The following is a 21,726-nucleotide window of genomic DNA, read 5'->3' on the forward strand; positions in this document are numbered from 1 at the left end:
GAGCACAGAGCTGAGCACAGCACCAACCACAGCACCAGGCACAGCTACAGCGACATCACCGACCCGCTCCTGCAGGTGAGTGGGCACCCAGGCAAACACCATGCACCCAGCACTGGGGGCAGTTTTGGGCACCACAAAGATATTAAGCCATTATAGAGTGTCCAAAGGAGGCTACAGAGATGGTGAAGGGCCTTGAGGGGAAGCACTGCACCAACCACAGCACCGGGCACAGCTACAGCGACATCACCAACCTGCTCCTGCAGGTGAGTGGGCACCCAGGCAAACACCATGCACCCAGCACTGGGGGCAGTTTTGGGCACCACAAAGATATTAAGCCATTAGAGAGTGTCCAAAGGAGGCTACAGAGATGGTGAAGGGCCTTGAGGGGAAGCCATACGAGGAGTGGCTGCGGGCACTGGGTTTGTTCAGCCTGGAGAAAAGGAGCCTGAGGGCAGAGCTCATCAGGGTCTGCAGCTTCCTCACAATGGGCAGCACCAATCTCTGCTCTCTCTGCCTGGTGACAGGATCCAAGGAATGGCTGGAGCTGTGTCAGGGAGGGTTAGGTTGGATATCAGGAAAAGGAGTGATTGCTCCTCTCCCCAGAGGGTGGTTGGCACTGCCCAGGCTCCCCAGGGCAGTGGGCACAGCACCAAGGCTGCCAGAGCTCCAGGAGGGTTTGGACAAAGCTCTCAGGGACAGGGTGGGATTGTTGGGGTGTCTGGGCAGGGCCAGAGGCTGGACTGGATGCTCCCTGTGGGTCCCTTCCAGCTCAGGATATTCTGTGATTCTGTGGACACGTGGCTGGGGACGTGGGCTGAGGAGCTGTACGTGGACAGCTGATCCCTAAGTGGAACAGGATCCCCTGGACCTTCCCCACACCAGAAGGTGTCCCTGGTCATGGCAGGGTATGGAATGAGATGAGCTTTAAGGTCCCTCCCAACCCAAACCATTGTGGGATTCTGTGACTTATGGACAGAAACAGCCCTGTCTGCTACTTCAAGAGGTTTAGCTGCAACCCTGGGGTGCAGAGGAGGGTGAGCAGTGTCCTCCTCTGGGAAGAAAAAACCCATTTTTAGCATCCAGCAGGAACACCAAGAAGAGAATTACATTGAATTGGTTTAGGTGGATGTTTATATCATAGAATCCCAAAATGGTTTGGGTTGGAAGGGACCCTAAAGATCATCTCATTCCCTCCCATGGGCAGGGACACCTTTCACCATCCCAGGTTGCTCCAAGCCCTGTCCAGCCTGGCCTTGGACACTCCCAGGGATGGGGCAGCCACAGCTTCTCCGGGTAACCTGTGCCAGGGCCTGCCCACCCTCCCAGCCAGGAATTCCTTCCTGGTACCCCATCTCTCCTTGCCCTCTGGCAGTGGGAAGCCATTCCCTTGTCCTGTCCCTCCATCCCTTGTCCCCAGTCCCTCTCCAGCTCTCCTGGAGCCCCTTTAGGCCCTGGAAGGAGCTCTCAGGTCTCCCTGGAGCTTCTTTTCTCCAGGTGAACCCCCCCAGCTCTCCCAGCCTGGCTCCAGAGCAGAGGTTCTCATGAACAGGCCCCAGAGAAGAAAGGGGACAAACAAGACTCCTGATGATTTTATGGACATTTTTACTGTCAAGTGAGAGAAACCTTAGAGAAGATGAGGAACCTCAGCCTGGCTTAGATTGACAAAATGAGAGGGGATCTTTTTATTTCCTTGTTAACACCTCAGCATGGAAAACAACTGGGATGAGAAAGAACCAGTTGAGCAAAAAAAGCCCAACCTCCCTCAAAAACCCAATTTTGTTAGAAGAAGAAACATGGATTAGATGGCTCATGATGGCTTTAAAATAGAAGTTTCTGATTGTGAGAACAAGCAGAGTCTGACACAGCAGATTATTAGATTAATAGATTCATTTTTTTATTCAAACCTTAAGAAATGCAAGTATTTTCTGTTCCTACCATGCTTCTCTGAAATAGGAAGAAGTGACAGTGAGTAGCTTGCTAAGAGAAAATCAGTCAAAGCTAAAGATCATCTCTTTGGACCTCCACAACCCACCAGAGTTCTAATTGTCACTCTGGGTTTCATAAGATTTTTATGCCCTGTCATAAAAACATTCTGCTTTTCTAAGTGTTGTCAACTGCTTTGCAACACCTGCATTGCTTCAAGATTTCCAGTTTTGAGAGAAAAACATTGATTTATATGCTAATTTCTTAATAATTATAAGTGGCAAGCGAAGATCAGGCAGTTGTTTGATGTTTACTTCCAGCTCTTCTTTTAAAATACCTTTCAGGAGGTGGGATGGAGTCTGGGTGATGTATTCCCAGTTAGGCAAAGGATGGATGGCTATTTTATTTGGTTTTCCCCATTTCCAGGGTGCCACCAAGGGCTACAATGGCACCATCTTTGCCTACGGCCAGCGGGAAGTCATTCACCACACAGGGGTCGTGGATCCTTCCTCACAGAAGGGGATCATTCCAGAGCATACAGGTGGCTGGGAGAGAGATCCCCTTGAGAGGGTTTTACCAGAAAGGCTCTGTTTGGTGTCACACCCCAAGGAGTGAGTGCGGGTGGCACACGGGGGCACAAACGGGGACAGGGTTTGGGGCGTGCTGCCTCTTGCCCTAAAGCTGAGGCCTGTGCACAGGCAGAGCAGCTGCATCCTCACCCCTGCTGACTGGTGGACCTGAGGTGTTTGAGGCACAAAGGTACCCTGCAGGGGATGTGTCGAGTGGCTCCACCCGGCAGGGATCTCCTCAGGGCAGTGGGCACCCGGCTGCAGGAGCAGCTCCGTGGGTGCCTGTGCTGGGAGAACCTCACCCCCAAATCCTCCCTGTGTTTGCAGTGTGCTGGAAGTGCTGAGGAGAGCCTCCTACCTGGAGATCTGCAACGAGACCTTCTGGGAGCTGACACCAAGCAGAAGCTGGAGGTGAGGCAGAATTAATGCGTCTTAATTAAGTGCTTCAGTGAGCTCAGATAAGTGTTCCCATGACTGACAGAAGTGCTCTGTTGGAAGCTGAGCACCAGAACACGAGAGTCAAGTGAGGAATATGGAAGCCAAGAGGAGATTTTGGGGGACTTTGGCGGAAGTTCAGAAGCAGGATCCATTCGTGCCCGGCGTATCCCACATGACAGTGGGATGGGACAGTGGCCAGGAGCTCAGCAGCAGCTCTGTGAAAATCCTTCACTGGGCAAAGGTGGAATAAAGTGCTCATGGGGCAATTTCTTCCTCATCCTCTTCATCTCACAGTCGTCTCTAAAGCAGGAGGATTCAGAGCATTATCCGTGTTTAATCTGATCCAGTGGAGCCGCGGATGATCTCGTTATCTGCCTAAACCAAAAGAGCTCATCCTTTCTGAGGGGACACAGCAGATATTGCTCCCCATGGGAACGTGTGGGGAAGTTTCCAGGACCACAGGAAGGTAAACTCTCCCAAAATCCTAATCAAGGGGTTGATCTTTATTAAGTTTACCTCTTGGTGGCTTTGCAGATCCTTTTGCACGTATTGCTGGAGGGAGCTGCACATCTCCTGTCCTGATTTACTTCCCTGGTGAATAAAACCAGGGCAGGAGCACCATGAGATGCACTGGGATGGCAACAGACCCAAACTGACTTATGGGGCAGGTATTTTTAAGAAGTTTCTGGCTCCGAGGGAGGCAAACCCCTCTCTGCCTCACGTTCCAGGCGTGCCTCGCCTGTCGTGTGCGGAGGGAGGGTGGGAGAAGGGGACTTCTGGCTGCAGTTTCCCATCCTTTGTTCCACATCGGCGGTGACACGGGTTTCCATGGCAACGCAGTTGGCACTGGGAGGGCAGGAGCTGGGCAGAGCAGTTTCCAGGGTAACACTGTCACACTGCCTGTTGCTGCCTCCACCCAGGAACTGAGGGAGTCGTGTCCTGCTTCTGTGTTCCCCAATTCTCCCCCAAAATCCCGTTTTTTGTTCATTCCTTCGCCTCTCACTCCCAGTGACTGTCCTGTCCTTGGCTGGGTGTTCCTCGGGGACACCCCCAAACAGAGACCAGGCCAGTCCTGGGTTCTCCTGCAGCACAGGCCAGTCACAGTGTATGAACAGTCAGCCTGTGGCTGTACCTGGATCCATCCCGGGCAGCCACACCTTTGGAATGAGGCTAAATCCCACCCAGTTCAGTTTTCAGCCACTTCTGCTCTGTTGTGCGCAGACTTTTTAACAACACTATTTTATAGAATCACAGGATCACTGAGGTTGGAAAAGACCCTCAGGATCATCGAGTCCAACCTTCGACCCATCCCCGCCTTGTCCCAGCCCAGAGCTCTGAGTGCCACAGCCAGTCCTTCCCTGGGCACCTCCAGGGATGGGGACTCCACCACTGCCCCTGGCAGCCTCTTCCAGTGTTTAATCCCCCTTTCCAGGAAGAAATTCCTCCTGATGTCCACCCTGAACCTCCCCTGGAGCAGCTTGAGACTACGTCCTCTGGTGCTGGATGAGAGGTGTGAGCATCACTGAAGTATTTGAGGCTCCTTTTGGAATTCAGTGCCAAACGTGGTCTCTGTCACTCTGGGACACCCAGCCATGACAACCCTATCTCTATATCCCAGCTGACACGATAAAGATAGTTTTGGTGATGAATTCAGCAAACGTGGGGCGTAACAAAGCTGTGGAAAATTAATTCAGCTAATTTAAAATTCCCAGTGTGGAGGGGGCTGGTGTAGGAGTGCAGGGATCTCTGGATTATTCTGTATTTTTATGTAGGTTTGATGGGTAATTCAGGATTCTGGATGCTTCCATTGTTTATTAACGTTCTGTATGAAATTTTTAATCTGTGTGGTTGATAATTACTGAGAAGGTGCTGTTGGGTATTCAACACTGTTTCAACCCAGGTGCCTGAATAGGATTTTAAAAATGAACTTATCTGGAGAAAAACTCGACAGTTCACTTGTGTATGATGGTTGTGATTTTGGGAATGCTGTCAGTGAGCTCAAGCCTCCAGCTCGGAGCAGAGGGTTCAGCAAAGCACAGGGAACAATATCTAGGAACATTGAATCTGTGCTTTGATAGTAAAAAAAGCTCCCTATGACTGAGGAGATCTTAGAGCCTTTGCCATAATAGGTGAAAAGTATTCAAGTTTTTGTTTAAAATATGCAGCTTTATAATAGAGGAGGTGGAGGGTGGGGGGCAGCCTGGTTCCTCATGGCCTGGGGGATGTCTGAATCAACCAGCAACTTTTAACCTGAATTCTTTTGAGCCATGACAGTGTTTCTCTCTTTTTGTGTGGTTTTATTCCTCCTTCAGAAACAAGGCTTTTTGGTGGCAGCCAGATGGAAGTGCCCAAGGCCAGGCTGGATGGGGTTTGGAGCAACCTGGGATAGTGGAAGGTGTCCCTGCCAAGTGCAAGTCAGATAATTTCACCCAATGATCCCTTCATTGAGCTCTGTGTATCTTTTTTACAGATGGAATAAAAGAACCCTTTAATGACGTTTGAGTGACTAATTTTCCTTTCTTGAGTGTCTTATTTCCACTGGCAGTTCTTTAGCTGATAGAGCTGAACACAGACCTCGGGAGGGCTTTTCTGGGAGCAGAAAAGGATTAATCTCTGCCTTGTCTTTGACCCTGGCTGGGAACAGCTTGGCTTCGTTTTCTTCAGCTGTTTCAGTCATGGGGAAAGTTACACAACATCTTCCTAACTTGTGGTTCCAGATGTTGATGACAGTGCCTCATTTTCCACTATCCAAAACGTATGTGTGGGATTTGGGGAATTTCTCACAGACAGTGGATGCATTATGTGGGTCTCTAAAATCCCAATTTTAATCTCAACAGGGAAAAGGGAGTATTTACACTCCTCTTTTGTGCTCCAGACTGGTGCAGGCCTCTTCATCTGACCTGAATTTCTCTGATTTAAAGCTTTGAAAATGTTACATGGGATGGGATGGCAGGTGGGGAAACCTGCAGGATTGGTAGTTAAAGACAGCTGGGATATTTGAGGAGAAAATTGAGGGCTCTGGCACAATCCTCATAACCAGATTGTTCTACTGGGTGATCATTAATTGAAATAGTTGATGAAGTTGGTATTTCTGTTGTGAAGTAGTTTTTGTGAAGAGATGCTCGGAGAAGTTCAAGCTTCTTTGCTGGGTGAGCCTGTAGTAAATTCTAATTTAAAAGTGAGTGGATATTTTGGATCTCTGCAATATATGGACTAAATTACACTTTTAAGTAACAAATTCAGGAGTTATGGCAAACACCGGGCTCTTGGCTGCAATGGCCAAGTGACCATCAGTATTTTTACCATATTACAGGTGTTTCATTCCTTTAAATAAAAAGAGATTAAGGATTGCACTGTTAATGAGAAATGTTGCAGATTTGGCCTGTGCTTGTGCCACCAGCCCTGGCTGACGGGCTGCAGGGGAACTGGGGAAGGTTTCAGGCTGCTGGAGGCATTTTAGCAAGAGTCTGAGGACCCTGTTACACCATGGGGACTAAACCACTGAGCTCCAAGCTGGAAACAAACTGCCTCCCTGGGTAAAAGGACTGGAACCAAAACAACAGGAACCAAAACAACTTTTTAATTGCCTGGCAGTGTTTACGTGAACTCGGGGGAGGAGGGAAGGAGTTAGAAACCTATTTTTTGTGACTATCCGCTCACCCCAGCACCCAGAAAAGGCAGTTACAGGGTGTTTTAATTTTTAATCCGTTTGTTGGTTTTTTTCCCCAATTCTCCCATGTCTTGACAAGCCAAAAAGATCCGGAGTGAAACAAGTTTGCTCGGGGGCAAACGTTAAGTTCCACAGTTACCAAGCTATTGTTGTAACAGGAAATATCCCAGGGCAACAGATTTGAGAGGTTTTTGGTGTTTATGTGTGAACCTTTATCTTTCCCCCATGAGTCATCTGATTCATTGCTCATGTTTAGGCATTGCCCAGAGCCATAAAACAGAACTCTGACTCCATTCAATCCAGGTTTTGCAGAAGTCTGACTGGAAAAGGATGGATTTGGTTAAAATCTTGATGCTTTCTGGGCTTAGAATGCTGAAGGAGCTCTTCCCTTGAATTTGGGTTGCAATCTTCAGGAAAGACTGGGATGTGGACACCCAAAACTGTGGCCCAGTGCTTAGGACAGTAGTTCCAGGACTGTGTGTCCAACTCTTTGCTCTGCATGAGGTTGGGAAAGTTAAGTACCCAGTGAAATGGGGGGTTCCCAAAGGAACCAGATGCTCCCTGTCTTTATCAGAGGGAATGTGTGTTATTAATTAGTCACGTTAATCCACCCCCAAAGGCAGGTCAGGAAGCAGGTATAACATGTGTGAGGTGTGTCCAGCCAGCTGGGAGCTTCAGCTCTCATCTGCTCTTGCCCTGAAGTGGGAAGGCAGCAGCTCCCCGGGCCTGACTCCTCCCTGGGATCCATCTCCTCATCCAGGTGCTTCAGGCTGGGAGCAGTCCTGATTTCTTGCAGTTTCCCTGTTTCTTGCCTGTGTTCCTTCATTTTACTCCCTCTCTGGGAATGCCATGAGTGGAACACCTGAAGCAGCAGGGTAGGAGCTGTGTCACAGAGTGATTTCACAGCTGGCCTGGCCCCTGGGACCTCGATAGGATGTGCTTTCTCTCTTGAAGCACAGCAAGAAACCTCTGGAATACGTCCATTTACCAGGGCAGGGTGGATTCCAGTCTTGAGAAAAGCCTCAGTTCGATCATTCATGGAGAAACTGTTCACCAATGTGATGGCTACTCTGGCCTTTCTACGTCAGCCTGTAGAGGAACCTTCCTGCCTGTCACCCTGTCACACAGGCAGGCCAGGAGCCTGTTCCTTGCCTGTGCCCTCCATAGAACCCTGCTCCAGCTGCTGCCCACTGGCTCCTCATTTCACACTCCTTTCTCTCTCTCCACTTGTCAGACACTGTTCAACTTTCTGCAGTCACAGAATCCCAGAATGGTTTGGGTTGGAGGGACCTTAAAGCTCATCCCATCCCACCCCCTGCCATGGACAGGGACACCTTCCACCAGCCCAGATTGCTTCAAACCCCCTCCAACCTGGCCTTGGACACTTCCAGGGATGGGGCAGCCACAGCTTCTCTGGCTGTGCCAGGGCCTCCCTCAGAGGGAAGAATTCCTTCTGTATCTCTCCTCTAAGTTTCCCCTCATGAAGCAATCTGAAAAGGAAAAGCGTTGAATAAACTCATGGTCTGATTGTGTGACTTTGGTTGAAATTCTAAATTCTGGGGAAATCACAGAATCACCAAATATTCTGAGCTGGGAGGGACCCCCAGTGTGTGGGGGGTGTTCAGAGCTCACTGGGAGAGTAAGAACAGGCATGAATTTTTACTGTGGATTCTGTTCAGGAAAGCACTGAAATGTGTAGTGTTAAGATTAAGTAGATATTTATTTACTTAAGGGAGCCAGGGCCCCAATGCAGACAAAGAACAGGGCTTGAACAGGACATGATGCCAAGAGACTCCTGGTTCTTAACTGTTGAGATGCTTCCTCCTGAGAAGAGCCTGACCTGGAATTGTTTCCTTGCAGATGAGCAGGAGCAGGACCACCTTAGGGCCACAAAACTCATTTTGCCTGAACAGATGGGCACGAGTGATTTGTCTGGTAGGAGACATATCAGAAAAAAGAGGTTTTTACACACAAAACATTCACGAGGTTTCACCTCAACCTTTCCCTTGCCTGTTGGAGGAAGAGTTCTGCATTCTGGTGACAGACTCTTCCTTTGCTGTGGCCAAATTGATCTTATTCCACTGGCAAAGACCATCTCAATCATCCAGTCTTTTCAATAATGACAAATCCTCTTAGAAAACACTGACACCAAATCCTTGGTTATTCTTCATCACTCTGGCTAGAATTTGTTCAGTCCCAGAACAGAGGTTTCAGCTGGCAGAGCAAAAATGAGCTGCAAAAGAAATAATACTGTAAAATTCTTTATTAAATATATGTATATGTATATTTTCAAGGTGAGCATTCTGCCTCTCTTTTCCTACATTCAGCTTTCAGCACAACAAGAGAGGTTTTGCGCTGCTGGCAGTGCTTGAGGACTCAGCCCAGCATCAGTGCACTTGCTCTTTCCTCTGGAGCAGGAATAGCAAATGTGGGAACAAATGGGGAAGAGCAGTTTTCAGGGAGCTGGTCAACTCTGGAGAATTATCCCCTGAAAAAGGGCAACTTTCAGCACAGGAATAAGGCTGTAGGATGACTTTTCCCCCCCTTTCTGCCACCTTTCAGAAACAGCTGTGAAGAAAGAAGGGAATTTCCTTGCACCTTTCATCTTCCCAGCGTCTTTTGTCTCCCAAATCTGTAGCATAGCCCTGGAAACAATTCTCCTGTTACTCTGTGAAAGATATATTTATAATTATAAATGTCATATAATTATATTCACTTTCATACCCCTGAATCTTGAACCTCTCCCCCTCTCCCCACACCCACAGAGCCCTGGGCCAGTGGGTGTTTTGGCAGTGGAGCTCCTGGCACGGGAGCACGGATTGCAGGAGCACAGGGATTGCCATGTGCTTTCCTGGCAGACAGGTTCTTTGCTCTCTTTCCAGGAATTCTACAGGCAATCCCACCCAGTGACTGCCTTGCTCTGTGGGGTTTCTGCCTGCTGAGGCTGCTCCCCTGGGAGCAAATCCAGCTCCCCTCCTCAAACCCCGGCTGATCAAAGGAAGTTGGGAGGGGATATCCCGGAGTGGCTTTCACTAAAGCTTATATTTTTTTATGACAATCATTACAAATATGGTTCAGCCTTTCCAGAACACTTCTCTTGCTGTTTTCTGAACCCTGGACTTCTCCTATGGACAGACCCTGTGTTGATGGAGGCCTTATTACAACATCACTTTGCCTCAGTACAGTTCCCACCTCTCTGGAGGTGGATTGGGACAGATTCCAGAGAAGAATTTTGAGGTAACTACGTGTGAAACTGTCAGAGGAGGGAGAAATAGGGAGGAGGAAAGCAGTAGTCAAAGATGTTAGGAACAGTAGAGGGATGAAGAAACAAAAATTTTAAAATCTTAAATATAAGTAATACTCCCAGTAAAGCTTGAGGCTTCAGGACTGGGGTCTTACAACAGCCAAAGATCACTGCTGGACAAAAAGGGCCAGGACAAAGGTCTTGCTGCCCACGGAGTGCCCTGGGAGGCCCATCATCTGCACCTGAGACACTGAGGCTGTGGGCTTTCTTTCCTGGGGGCAACAGTTTACAGGGATGTGAGAGGATCCACATCCAGCAAGGAGATGGTGTGGAGAACAAGTGCTGCAGCACATTTGCTTGCAGTGAAGTGGCTGCCACAGCCACCCTCAGCTGGGGCGTGGGAGTGCAGTGGGACCAGGACAGAGCAGTGACCTCTGGAGCTCAGCCCTCTGCTCCAGAGACACCCTGGAGACCTCCAGAGACCCCCTCACCTCCAGAGACCTCTGCCCTCAGCCAGGGAAAACTCCCAGCCACCTGGGCAGAACTCCAGGCTTTCTTAAAAAACGAGGTGTTTCATTGCCTCAGGAAGAGGATAAAGCTGGGACAGCTCCTTTTCCTCTTGAAAAAGGTCCTTTTAGGGCACATGGAGCTCTCTCATGTCCCTCCAGGTAAGGCAGTGGGTGTCCTGCTGTGGGTGCTCCATGACCCTCCCCATCACTGAGGCCACTTTTGCCTCCAACTTGTGCGTCTGAAAGTGTTTGCAACACATCAGCCAGAACTGACAGCAAAATTTCCCAATAATCCTGTTTTAGGGGTGTGTTAGACTCAGGGCTGGGATGTGGGAAGTGCAGGTTTGAGGCTCCTGCTCAGCCCATCTTGGAGGAGACCTGGCTTGAGGGTTTTCTTCTGGGCAAGAGCTGACCCGAGAGAAATCCCTTAATCAGAGTTTAACACCTCATATTGAAACAGTACAGGGGCTCAGGCTGTTCCAGAAATATGCAATTTAAGCAAATTCTGCTGATTTCTCACTTACCCCTTTGTGGGGAAAGATGTTAAAATGAGAAATGCTCAACCAGAGTTGGATTGTGCAAAGTTCTGTAGGCTTTTAACTACTGTTCCAGCTTCCTGTGGTGTGTGCTCGCTCTGTTGGGCCTCTCCTGGCTCAAAAAGGAGCTGCTGTGAAATGGAGAACAGCAGTGCTTGTAATCTGTGGGCAATTCTATTAATGCAGAGATCTCCAAAGAAACCCTTCTTTTTATTACATATCAATTGTTAACAGTCCTATTGCAGGACTGGTCCTATAGCAGGGCATAATCCTACTCCTTTTGTGGCAAACAAGGGCAAATGCTCTTCTAATTGCATTGTTAAATCCCAGTTCTGTGCAGATTGGGCAGGAGGGTTTGGTTCTGCAGGTATGGGGATTTCAAAGCTGCCTGCTGAAGCTTTACACACCGGGGCAGCTCAGCAGAGCAAGGCTGAATCCCGGGATTCAACCACCGATTAAGCAAAGAAAAGGGAAGGTTACCTGGCAGGAGCAGTGCAGCAGAATAGCAGGGCAGTTCTGGGGGAGAATGAGCAATTTTGGAGGGTTTGGAGATAATTAAGAGGCTGTTATCAGCAAAGGGGTTATCAGCCAGTTTGAGCCAGTGCTGGCCAACCTGGGAAATCTGCTGTGCTCCAGATCCTGTGCAGACAAAGGGAATGGCTCTGGAGCACGGCTTTAGTCCCATATCAGAGCATGATTTCAAATACAGGTCTGTGCCAGTGCTCCATTAGCAACACTGAGGTCACAAATCATCAACTCTGGCTGATACTGCCCCAAAATGGAAACCAGACTGTGGCTTTCAGCCCTACCACTCCCACAGCCACCATTTTAAATTATTCTCTGTGCAATTTTGGAACCATTTGTGTGTCTTTCCAAACTAGAAATAAGAACTGAAATATAGCAATATATTCAATATTTATTTCAATAAGAATTTAAATATAAATGCCACAAAACAGAGGTTTTAAAGAGAATTTTGTGAGTGTAGAAATGTATTTTCAGACATACTTGTTGACTGAGGTGCTCGGAATATCCTGTACTTTGTCTTTGTGCAGTATTTTGCCCAGGGAAGCTGTGGCTGTCCCACCCCTGGAAGTGTCCAAGGCCAGGTTGGACGGGGCTTGGAGCAACCTGGGCTAGTGGAAGATGTCCCTGCCCATGGCAGGAGGTGGGATGAGATGAACTTTAAGGTCCCTTCCAACCCAAACCATTCTGGGATTCTATTTATGATAGAAACTGTTAATAAGAGCGGAATTTGCCATGTTTGCTCATGGCAGAAAATCTTCACTGTTTTCTGTGTCTCCCCGAACGTTGTCCAGGAAAGAATGTGTGTCCTCCTGGCTTACACAGCTGGTTCTTGGTACCACCCAGCTCAGAGAAGTGTTTCCCTTTCCCAGGCTGCAGACACTAGAGGTGGCTGTGGGGGAGAAGGATAAAAACAAGGACCCGAAGGAAAAGCATGAACACCAGAAAAGAGACGTGGGTGCAGGTTGTGGCTGCACCGCAGGGATCCAACGAGGACAGCAGTGAGCAGGTTCTCCTGAATGTCCACGACTCCATCCAGGAGGAAGTTTGAGCCCAGAGCAAGATGCTGGAGAATTTGCAGGAGAAGGTGAGGGGGTGGCTCCTTCCACCTCCATGTCCCCATTTTTTTATGTTACAGAATCCCAGGATCGATGGGTTGGAAGTCCCCTGGAGTGCCCCCTGTGCCCGATGCCCACCTTGTCCCCAGCCCAGAGCACTCAGTGCCATGGCCAGGCCTTCCTTGGGCACCTCCAGGGATGGGGACTCCAAACCTCCCTGGCAAGCCCCCTTGCCAGTGCTCTGACCCACCCTTTCCAGGGAGAAAATTCCTCCTATGTCCACCTTGAGCCTCCCCTGGCACAGCTGGAAGGGGCCGGTTTCCCTCTTCCTCCGGTTTCCCTTGTTCCCTGGGAGCAGAGCCCACCCCCCCCCGGGCTCCCCCCCTCCTGTCACCCCCCGGCTCCCCCTCCTGTCAGGGACTTGCAGAGCAGAAGGTTCCCCCTGAGCCTCCTTTTCTCCAGGCTGAGCCCCCCCAGCTCCCTCAGCCCCTCCTGCTGCTCCAGCCCCTTCCCAGCTCCCTTCCCCTTCCCTGCACACGCTCCAGCCCCTCCGGGTCCTCCTTGTCCGGAGGGTCCCAGCGGTGCCCCCGGGGCTGGAGCTGCTCTGGCCATGCCTGGTGCAGGGATGGGCCCTGCCCTGGGCCCGCTGGCCAGACCAGTGCTGGTCCCAGCCAGGTGCCCTTGGCCTTTTGCCCACCTGGGCACACCTGGGCTCACGTTCAGCTGCTTCCACCAGCACCCCCAGAGCCTCCTCCATCCAGCAGCAGATGTGTTTAGGGCAGTAGGTTTAGAGAATGACTCTGTCATGTATTTCATACACCACACTCTTTGTGTGAGTTGCTTTTTTTTTAAATCCCAGATGCAGCAACACTCAGGGTGGGAAATTAAGCTATTGAAACCCCAACCCCACCTGTTTTAAAGGCCGGGCTTGGAGCAGCACGTGGCTGGAGGAGGATGTGTTGGGATGGGAGGGGATGGAACTCCCTCTACTGACCTACGGATCTGTTGCAGCTCCTGCCAGTTCTGAGCACCCCAGGTATTTTCTGGGGGAAAGAATAAAATGTATAAAAGTAATGCTCTTGAATTTTACATTTAAAATCTTCATTTTTGAAACACTTGAAAATCAGTTTTGCTCTTATTTTTTGAGGCAGAACCAGAGGAGCTTCAAAAAAATTGACATTTGTGTGTACAGTCCCAAATCTGCACATGAAGGACTTGTATTTGAGTATTCAGGTTATCAAAGAAGTATTGCACCTTTTTAACTGAAATAAGGAACTCGCAAGAGTTTGTTATCACTGGACACAAACCACATTAGTAAAGGTTGACTTCAAGTCTGTTCAAAACTTGGCACTGTGGAGAAACACAAGAAATCTTTCATTAAGACATGGAATAATCATTAAGATATGGAATAATCTCTCCACACAAATCTCATCTAATTTTTAACTCAACTAGAAATCTTGCCAAATATTGAAGCTTATCTGTGTATCTTTTCATCCCTCTGCTCACAGATTCCCATGCTCTCAGTAACTTTTGGTCTCTCCCCTATAATCCCAACAACTTGTTTTGTGTCCCAGCTCCGGGCTGCTGAGACCAAGATCTGAGACCTGCAGTGGAGAAGATGGATTCCCTGAGCACCAGGAGCTCCCAGGAGCGAGACCTGACATTCTGCCAGCAGCTCCTGGGTCAGGGGCAGTCCCTCGTCTGGTGTGACTGCAACTGCAGCGACCTGGAGATCAGGCACAAATCCGTCTGGGATGAGGAAACCGGCTGCTGGAAAATTCCAGAGCCTGTCATTCAAAGAACCCACCTGTCTGGTGGGAAAGGTAAGGGGAGGGTGCTGTGGGTAAGCGGAGGGTACCACAGGTAAGGGAAGGGTGCCATAGGTGAGAGGATGGTGCTGTGAGTGACAGGATGGTGCTGTGAGCATGAGGAGGGTGCTGGGAGTGTGAGGGTGCTGGGAGTAAGGGGAGTGCTGCAGGTAAGGGGAGGGTACCACAGGTGAGAGGACTTTGCTGTGGGTATGGGAATGATGCCATAGGTGAGAGGATGGTGCTGTGAGTGACAGGATGGTGCTGTGGGTAAGGGAATGGTCCCACAGGTGAGAGAATGGTGCCTCAGGTGAAAGGACAGGGCTATGGGTGACAGGACAGGGCTGCAGGTGAGAGGATGGTGCTGCGGGTAAGGGGACGGTGCTGTGGGTAAGGGGAGGTTACCACAGGTGAGAGGATGGTGCTGCAGGTGAGAGGATGGTGCTGTGAGTGAGAGGACGGTACCAGAGGTGAGAAGATGGTGCTGTGGGTAAGGGGATGGTGCTGTGGGTAAGCAGATGGTAGCGCAGGTAAGAGCAGGGTGCCACAGGTAAGGAGATGGTGTCTCAGGTGAGAGGATGGTGCTGTGGGTACGGGAATGGTGCCACAGGTAAGAGGAGGGAACCACAGGTGAGATGAGGTGTCTGTGGGTACAGACAACTCCGAGCACATCGGGGGGGTGAGCGGCCCACGCCACGATGCCGGTCACCGCGGAGGCGGCTGCGCCGAGTCGCGATAGCGCTGTCGCGACAGCGCGGAGCTGTCGGGCGCTGATTGGCTGAAGGCCGCGCGTCGCTGGCGCTGATTGGCTGGAGGCCGCGCGACGCCGTCGTTGATTGGCTGCTGGGCTGCCGCCGAGGGCGCTGCCCGTGCAGGTCCCAGATGCGGGGCGCGCCTGTGCTGTAGGGGCCGCTCACGCTGAGGGGGGGCCCCGCACGCTGGTGCTCCTGGAGAACGGGAAACCTCCGCGACACGCACTCCATGTTCTTCCGCAGCCTCGCGGGTACGGGAGGGATGGCTGGGCGCGGGGAGGGGGTCGGGGTTTCAGGATGGGGGAGGAGGGTGGGGTTACCTGAGGGAAAAGGGGATGTTTGGGGTCCCCTGGTCACTGTGAGGGGTGAGATTGGGGTTACCTGAGGGAAAAGGGGTATTTGGGTCAGAATGGGGGAGGAGATTGGGATTCCTTGGCCAGGCTGAGGGAGGAGAGGGGTGTCCTTTGGTGGAAAGGTGCGTGTTTGGGCTCCCCTGGCCGGAATGGAGGAGGAAATGGGGATCCTGTGGGGAGAGGGTGATGGTTGGGGTCCCCAGGTCAGGCTGAGGGAGGAGATTGGGGGTCCCAAGGGAAAAGGAGGGGTGTTTGGTGTGCCCTGATCAGAACTGGGGAGGAGATTGGGGGTCCCAAGGGAAAAGGAGGGGTGTTTGGTGTGCCCTGATCAGAACTGGGGAAGAGATGGGGGTCCTGTGGGAGAGGGTTGTGTGTTTAGGGTCCACTGACTGTGCTGAGGGAGGTGACTGGGGATCCTGTGTTGGGCTGAGGGGCAGACTGGGTCACCTATGTCAGACACAGGAGATTGGGGTTCCCTGGTTGGAGAGGGGGGTGTTTGGGGTCTCCTGGACAGAGCTGGGGAGGAGACTGGGGTCCTCTGGTTAGGCAGAGGAGGAGAGTGGGGTTCCCTGGTTGGAGAGGGGTTATTTGGGTGCCCTGGTCAGAATGGGGAAGGAGATTGGGGTCCCCTGTGCCATGCTATAGGGGGAGGTTGAGGACTCTGTGCCAGGCTGAGGGAGGATATTGAAGTTCCCTGGGGGAGGAGGGGGCTGTTTGGGGTCCCCTGGCCTGGCTGAGGAAGGAGATTGGGGTTCCCTGAGGGAGAGGAGGTTGTTTGGGTTCCGCTGCTTAGAATGAAGGAGAAGATTGGGATCCCCTGGTCAGGATGAGGGAGGTGATGGGGACCCAACAGAGACCAGGGGTAGGAGATATGGGTTCAATGGGGGTGAGAGGGGATGGTTGGAGTCCCCTGGTCAGGCAGAGGGAGCAGGTTGGAAACCCTGTTGGACTGAGGGAGGAGATGGGAGTTCCTTGGGGGAGTGTTTGGAGTCCCCTGGCCAGAATGAGGGAGGAGATTGGGGTTCCTTGGGGAGATGGGGGTGTTTGTTGTCCCCTGGCCCAACTGAGGAAGGAGATGGGTGTTGTTTCCCCAGTTTTCCCTGTGTTTTGGATCCTCTGGAATGTTGGTCCCCATTTGTTAGGTGACAACATCCTTCAACATCAGGGCTCTTCAGGGGTTTATAGGGGAACCCCAAGTGCTGCTCCCAGAAAGCCCCTAAGCCAGTTTTTCCAAAACACTGCTGTTTATTGGGGGAATAAACCTCGGGATCCTGCTGGTGCTTTGCTGCTCCATGTGTGGATTTTCTGCCATGGACAAGTTGTCCCCTTTGTGTCGTGGCTGCAGACAGGGGCTTCGACCTCACCTTCCGCACCGCGGACGACGCCGGCCTGTCCCTGATCAAATACGGGGAGTTCCTGTACGACAACCTCATCATCTTCTCCCCATCCATAGAAGGTAAGTGCAGGAGGGGAAACCTCCACTGCTCTGGAGCTGGGTGGCATTTTTGGAAGGGGATTTCCAGCTGTTTTGTGAGTTTTAATTAAATTTGACACTTTAAATGTAGCCAGTAGCAAACTGCAGCTGTCTCCAGGCCTTTATTGGTGGTTCTTCCAGCCGTGGGAGGGGTGATTCGGTGATTTGCCGTGGTTTGACTCTGCCAGGGGGTTATTTCTGAGCGCTGGTCATGAATTCTTGCCGTGTGCCCTCAGATTTTGGTGGGAACATCAACGTGGAGACCATCACGGCGTTCATCGACGGCGGCGGCAGCGTCCTCGTGGCCGCCAGCTCAGACATCGGTAAGTGCAGACGTTCCTCGGGGAGAAGGAGTTTGTGGCAGCAACAAAAACTGAGTTCCTGCAACAAAACCTGTGAGCAAACACAGTTTCTTATTCCTCATTGTGCACCTCAAGGTTTGTTCTGGAAGGAAGTGGGTGATAAATGCCTTGAGTGACACGTTCAGGGGGAGTTTAGCTGGGGAGGTCATTTTGCTCCTGGGGGTTTGGCTTGTAGAGCACTGAACACATGGATTTAAAGCTAAATTGGCTTTTTCTTTGATGTTTATGTGTCATGTTGATGGAGAATCTGTTGTGTCCCTGCAGGTGACCCACTGAGGGAGCTGGGCAGCGAGTGTGGGATCGAGTTTGACGAGGAGAGGACAGCAGTGATTGACCACCACAACTATGATATATCCGACCCTGGACAGGTAAATGGTTTGCCTGCACCTTTGGGGCAGCTTTAACTGAAGCATAAAGGTTTAGAGATAAATCCTCTGTCCTTGCTCTCCCTTTTTTCCTCCATCCCTTTTCTACTCTCCCACCTTCCTCCCAGGAAAGTGGTAAATACTCCGTGTTGCAGCATTCAGATCCTTCAGATTGATAGTTTGAGTGACAGTGTGATTAACACTGGTTCTGGACCTCTCTGAAGTGTGTGGGGGGGCATTTCACCTCTGGGTGAGGTGTGCCAGACCCTGAGTGGGACACTTTGGATGTGGAAAGGGAGATCTTCAGCCCCAAATTTTCACATCAAGATTTTCAGATCAATAGAAGGATTTTCAGATCAGTATAGAAACATACAGATTTCTACAATTTTTTTTGTGTCAGCCAGCACTTTAAAATCAAAGCCTGTACTAAGGTCTGAGCTGAATATATTTTGCTAATTTTTATTTAAATTAAACTGTTGAAGCAGTATGTGGATTTAAGGATCCTGATTTAAGATTTAAGAATTTTATCATCCTGGTTTAAGGATGAAAGTTGCTGAATACAGGGAAGTAAAACACTGTGGGTATTGCTGTCTTTATCAAAAAGCAGTTTATATTTCCTCATAGATCAGTATTAATTTAATTTGATCATAATTAAAAATGCTGGGTTTTTGCTTTTTAATTAACTGCAACATTCATCCAACAGCTGTGACTGTAAGAATAAATTTAACTTTTAACTGAGAGGCTGTTGCCTGTCATTAGACCCTGACACAGCTCACGCTGATCTCTTGTTTTCCCAGCACACTCTGATCGTGGCGGACACGGAGAATCTCCTGAAGGCCCCCACCATCGTGGGGAAGGCAGCTCTGAACCCCATCCTGTTCCGAGGAGTTGGGTGAGCAGGAACAGGGCGAGATGGGGGGCGTTGGGGAAGTGGAATTAGACCAGTGGTGTTGCTGTGAGCTGAGCGTAAGGTCAGCGCTGGCACTCCTCATGTGAGCATAAGAAATTTCTCTTGATTTCAAACAAAATGGAAGGAAACTCTCCAAAGGAGAGTTGTTTACCTAGGAACAGCTCCTAACAAATTAGTGGAGTTTGACCACAGATCTTGAGGAAATACTTAGTTTCTTGGCCCAGCCAAAGGGCAGGAGGTCTGTGGGGTTGAGCATTCTTCTGGATGTGGGGTCCTAGGAGTCTTTGTGCTGCTCACTGTGGCTTTCCCTGCAAGGATGGTGGCTGATCCTGACAACCCACTGGTGCTGGATATCCTGACTGGCTCTTCCACCTCTTACTCCTTCTTCCCAGATAAGCCCATCACTCAGGTAAGCTCCTTCACTTTCTCTCCTTTTTCGAGCTGTACTTCCACAATTAAGTCCCTCAATTTTCTGCACCTTGGGAAAATGCTGGATCTCCTAATTGATTTTGGGAGGGACATGCTGTCGGCTGCTTCCCAGTGTCGCCCTGGGAATCTTCCTCTCTGCTTCCTGCTGGTGGGAAGTGTTCAGTGTGAGGGACACACGTCCTCCATGCTTTAGAGAGGCCAGTCTAGATAAAGTGTCTCTCCTGGTCCCATCCCAGCCACAGAGGGAATCTGAGTCCCATTCCTGCTTATTCTGATCCGCTTGGTTTCTTCTTAATTGCTGCCTGTGCTGATACAGCCAGACTGTCCCACAGCACAGGAAACTCTTCTGTGTTCATCCCCGAAGTGCCTAAACCCTCTTGCACCCTCGTTGCCCTGCAGTACCCTCACGCCGTGGGGAAGAACACGCTGCTGATCGCGGGGCTGCAGGCCCGGAACAACGCCCGCGTCGTGTTCAGCGGCTCCCTGGACTTCTTCAGCGACGCCTTCTTCAACTCCGCCGTGCAGAAGGCCACTCCCGGCTCCAAGAGGTGCCTTGGCTTCTGGCATCCCTGGCTGGGGAATGGCTGGGGAGCGGTTCGATGGCAGAAGTCCTGGGAAACAGGCAACAAATGTTTGTGTTTTGGGAAAGAGCAGAAAGCTTGAAGTAAATTGGGGGCGACGCATTCCTTTGGCCTTGTGGAGCAATGTGCTTTGGGAAGCAATTCCCTCCTTTAACCCTGGCTCAGTTTTTGTTCATTTCCCATTTATTCCTGGTTTGGTTTTGGCACGGGGTGTGTTTTCCCAGCTGTCTCAGCCTCCCTTGCTCCGCAGGTACTCGCAGACGGGTAACTATGAGCTGGCCGTGGCCTTGTCCCGCTGGGTGTTCAAGGAGGAGGGGGTTCTGCGCGTGGGGGCCGTGTCCCACCACCGCGTCGGGGAGCTCGCGCCGCCCAACGCCTACACCGTCACCGACCTCGTGGTGAGGGGGCCGGGCTGGCCCGGGCAGGAGGGCACACGGGAGGGGCCTTGGGAGAGGAATCTGGGAACGTTTGAGCCCAGAGTGGGTCGAGGTCCGTTCTCAGGCGCTGCTCGTTGGTGTGTCCCAGGAGTACAGCATCGTGATCGAGAAGCTTGCTGACGGCAGGTGGGTGCCCTTCGACGGGGACGACATCCAGCTGGAGTTTGTGCGCATCGACCCCTTCGTCAGGACCTTCCTCAAGAGGAACGGTACGTGCCCCTCACAGGAGCAGTGAGGCCCCTTCGGGAGGAGCTGCAGGTCCCCTCCAAGAGGAGCAGTAGGTCTCCCACAAGGGGAGTGGTGGGTCCCCCTCCAGAGGAGCGGTAGGTCCCCATCGCTGCCCTAGCCCCACACTGGGGGTGTCCTCACCGTCCCCAGCCTCTGGTGTCACCCCAGTGTCACCCCTGTCTCGCCCTCAGGTGGCAAGTACAGTGTGCAGTTCAAGCTGCCGGACGTCTACGGCGTGTTCCAGTTCAAGGTGGATTACAACCGCCTGGGCTACACCCACCTCTACTCCTCCACACAGGTGAGTGTGGTGGGAGCCAATCCCACCATTTCCCGGGAGGAAAGGCTTCCCCCACTCCAAGGCTGCCCCTCTGTCTCCCCAGGTGTCCGTGCGGCCCCTGCAGCACACGCAGTACGAGCGGTTCATCCCCTCGGCATATCCCTACTACGCCGGTGCCTTCTCCATGATGGTCGGGCTCTTCATGTTCAGCATCGTCTTCCTGCACATGAAGGAGAAGGAGAAATCCGACTGAGCTCCCTGTGGGAGGAGGAGCCTTTTCCTGGGGCCGGGCAGGGCCGGGCAGTGCTCGGCCCCCCTGTGTGTCCGTGTGAGGACTGGTGGGTGCTGGATGTGCTGCAGGGCTGCGTCTGGTCTTTTTATTTTGACACCTGGGGGGATTAATAGGAATGAAAATTAAATTGGGGGGGGATCCATTGCTGAAGTGTTTGCAAACCCAGGACCAGGATGCCTCTGGTGTTCACTGAGGAATCGTGATGTTTGTCTGACTGTCATGGGAAGGGTTTGGATTGGAGTTGGTTGGAATGATTGGGATTGGAGATTAACTCGCTGTTCAAAATAAAGTCTCATTCCTCTCACCCTGGATGGGAGTGAATTCATGGCATGGGGTGTTTGGACGTGTCCCCAGCCCAGAGGGATGTGTCCCCCCGTCACCCTCACCCGCTCCAGGTGTTCCCCAGGGTGGGCTGGGAGGGAACAGTCAGATGGTGCCAAGGCTGGTGAATGCTGAAAGGCAGAAGGGAGAGTCTGGGGTGCACAGGGGACCTTGGGGCACCCCAGAAAGCACAACAGAGGCTCCGAGGACAGGAGCCCTTCTGGGCACAGGGACCTCAGGGGACACAGGGCCATGGCAGGGGGGGCAGAGGGAACTCTGGGGACACAGGAACACCCCTGGGGGATACAGGAACCCCTGCTGACACCAGCAGCAGAGCCACCTGGGGACACAGGGATCCCTGGGGACACAGGCACCCACCCCCCCGAGGACACAGTAACGCTCAGGGGTGCAGGTACTTCAGAGGACACCTGGGGACAGCAGTGACCACCAGGGCCACAGGGCCACCTGGGGACACAGGAACACCCAGGGCGCAGGGACCCCTTGGGGGCACAGGAATCCCTTCGAGACACAGGGACCCCTTGGGGACACAGAGATCTCTTGGGGACACAGGGACTCCGGGATGGGCACAGGAACCCAAGGCGGGCACAGTGACCCATTGGTGACACGGGATCCGTTGGGGACACAGGGACCCGGGGCGGGCAGAGGAA

The 21,726-nt window shown here is 51.6% G+C and overlaps 2 protein-coding genes across 2 annotated transcripts in view; both read left to right on the top strand.

Annotated features, from left to right (window-relative positions):
* The first annotated feature begins 14,087 nt into the window (after window positions 1–14,087).
* On the top strand, window positions 14,088–21,046 carry DDOST (dolichyl-diphosphooligosaccharide--protein glycosyltransferase non-catalytic subunit). Its single transcript, XM_018086341.2, is given in 13 exon segments — window positions 14,088–14,292; window positions 15,184–15,233; window positions 15,235–15,280; window positions 16,728–16,838; window positions 17,093–17,179; window positions 17,483–17,586; window positions 18,381–18,475; window positions 18,809–18,902; window positions 19,322–19,470; window positions 19,754–19,901; window positions 20,029–20,149; window positions 20,360–20,466; window positions 20,549–21,046. Coding segments are annotated over 13 exon segments (1,467 nt in total). The 3' UTR covers window positions 20,699–21,046.
* A 592-nt stretch (window positions 21,047–21,638) lies between these two features.
* DDI2 (DNA damage inducible 1 homolog 2) overlaps window positions 21,639–21,726 on the top strand; it is a 22,687-nt gene continuing 22,599 nt past the window's right edge. The window contains exon 1 of the mRNA XM_029965223.1: window positions 21,639–21,677. Coding sequence (XP_029821083.1) covers window positions 21,639–21,677 — 39 coding nt within the window. The remainder of the gene's footprint in view (window positions 21,678–21,726) is intronic.

The sequence above is a fragment of the Manacus vitellinus genome, unplaced genomic scaffold, assembly GCF_001715985.3.
Source record: "Manacus vitellinus isolate BGI_N305 unplaced genomic scaffold, ASM171598v3 scaffold_92_pilon, whole genome shotgun sequence".
NCBI classification, from domain to species: domain Eukaryota; kingdom Metazoa; phylum Chordata; class Aves; order Passeriformes; family Pipridae; genus Manacus; species Manacus vitellinus.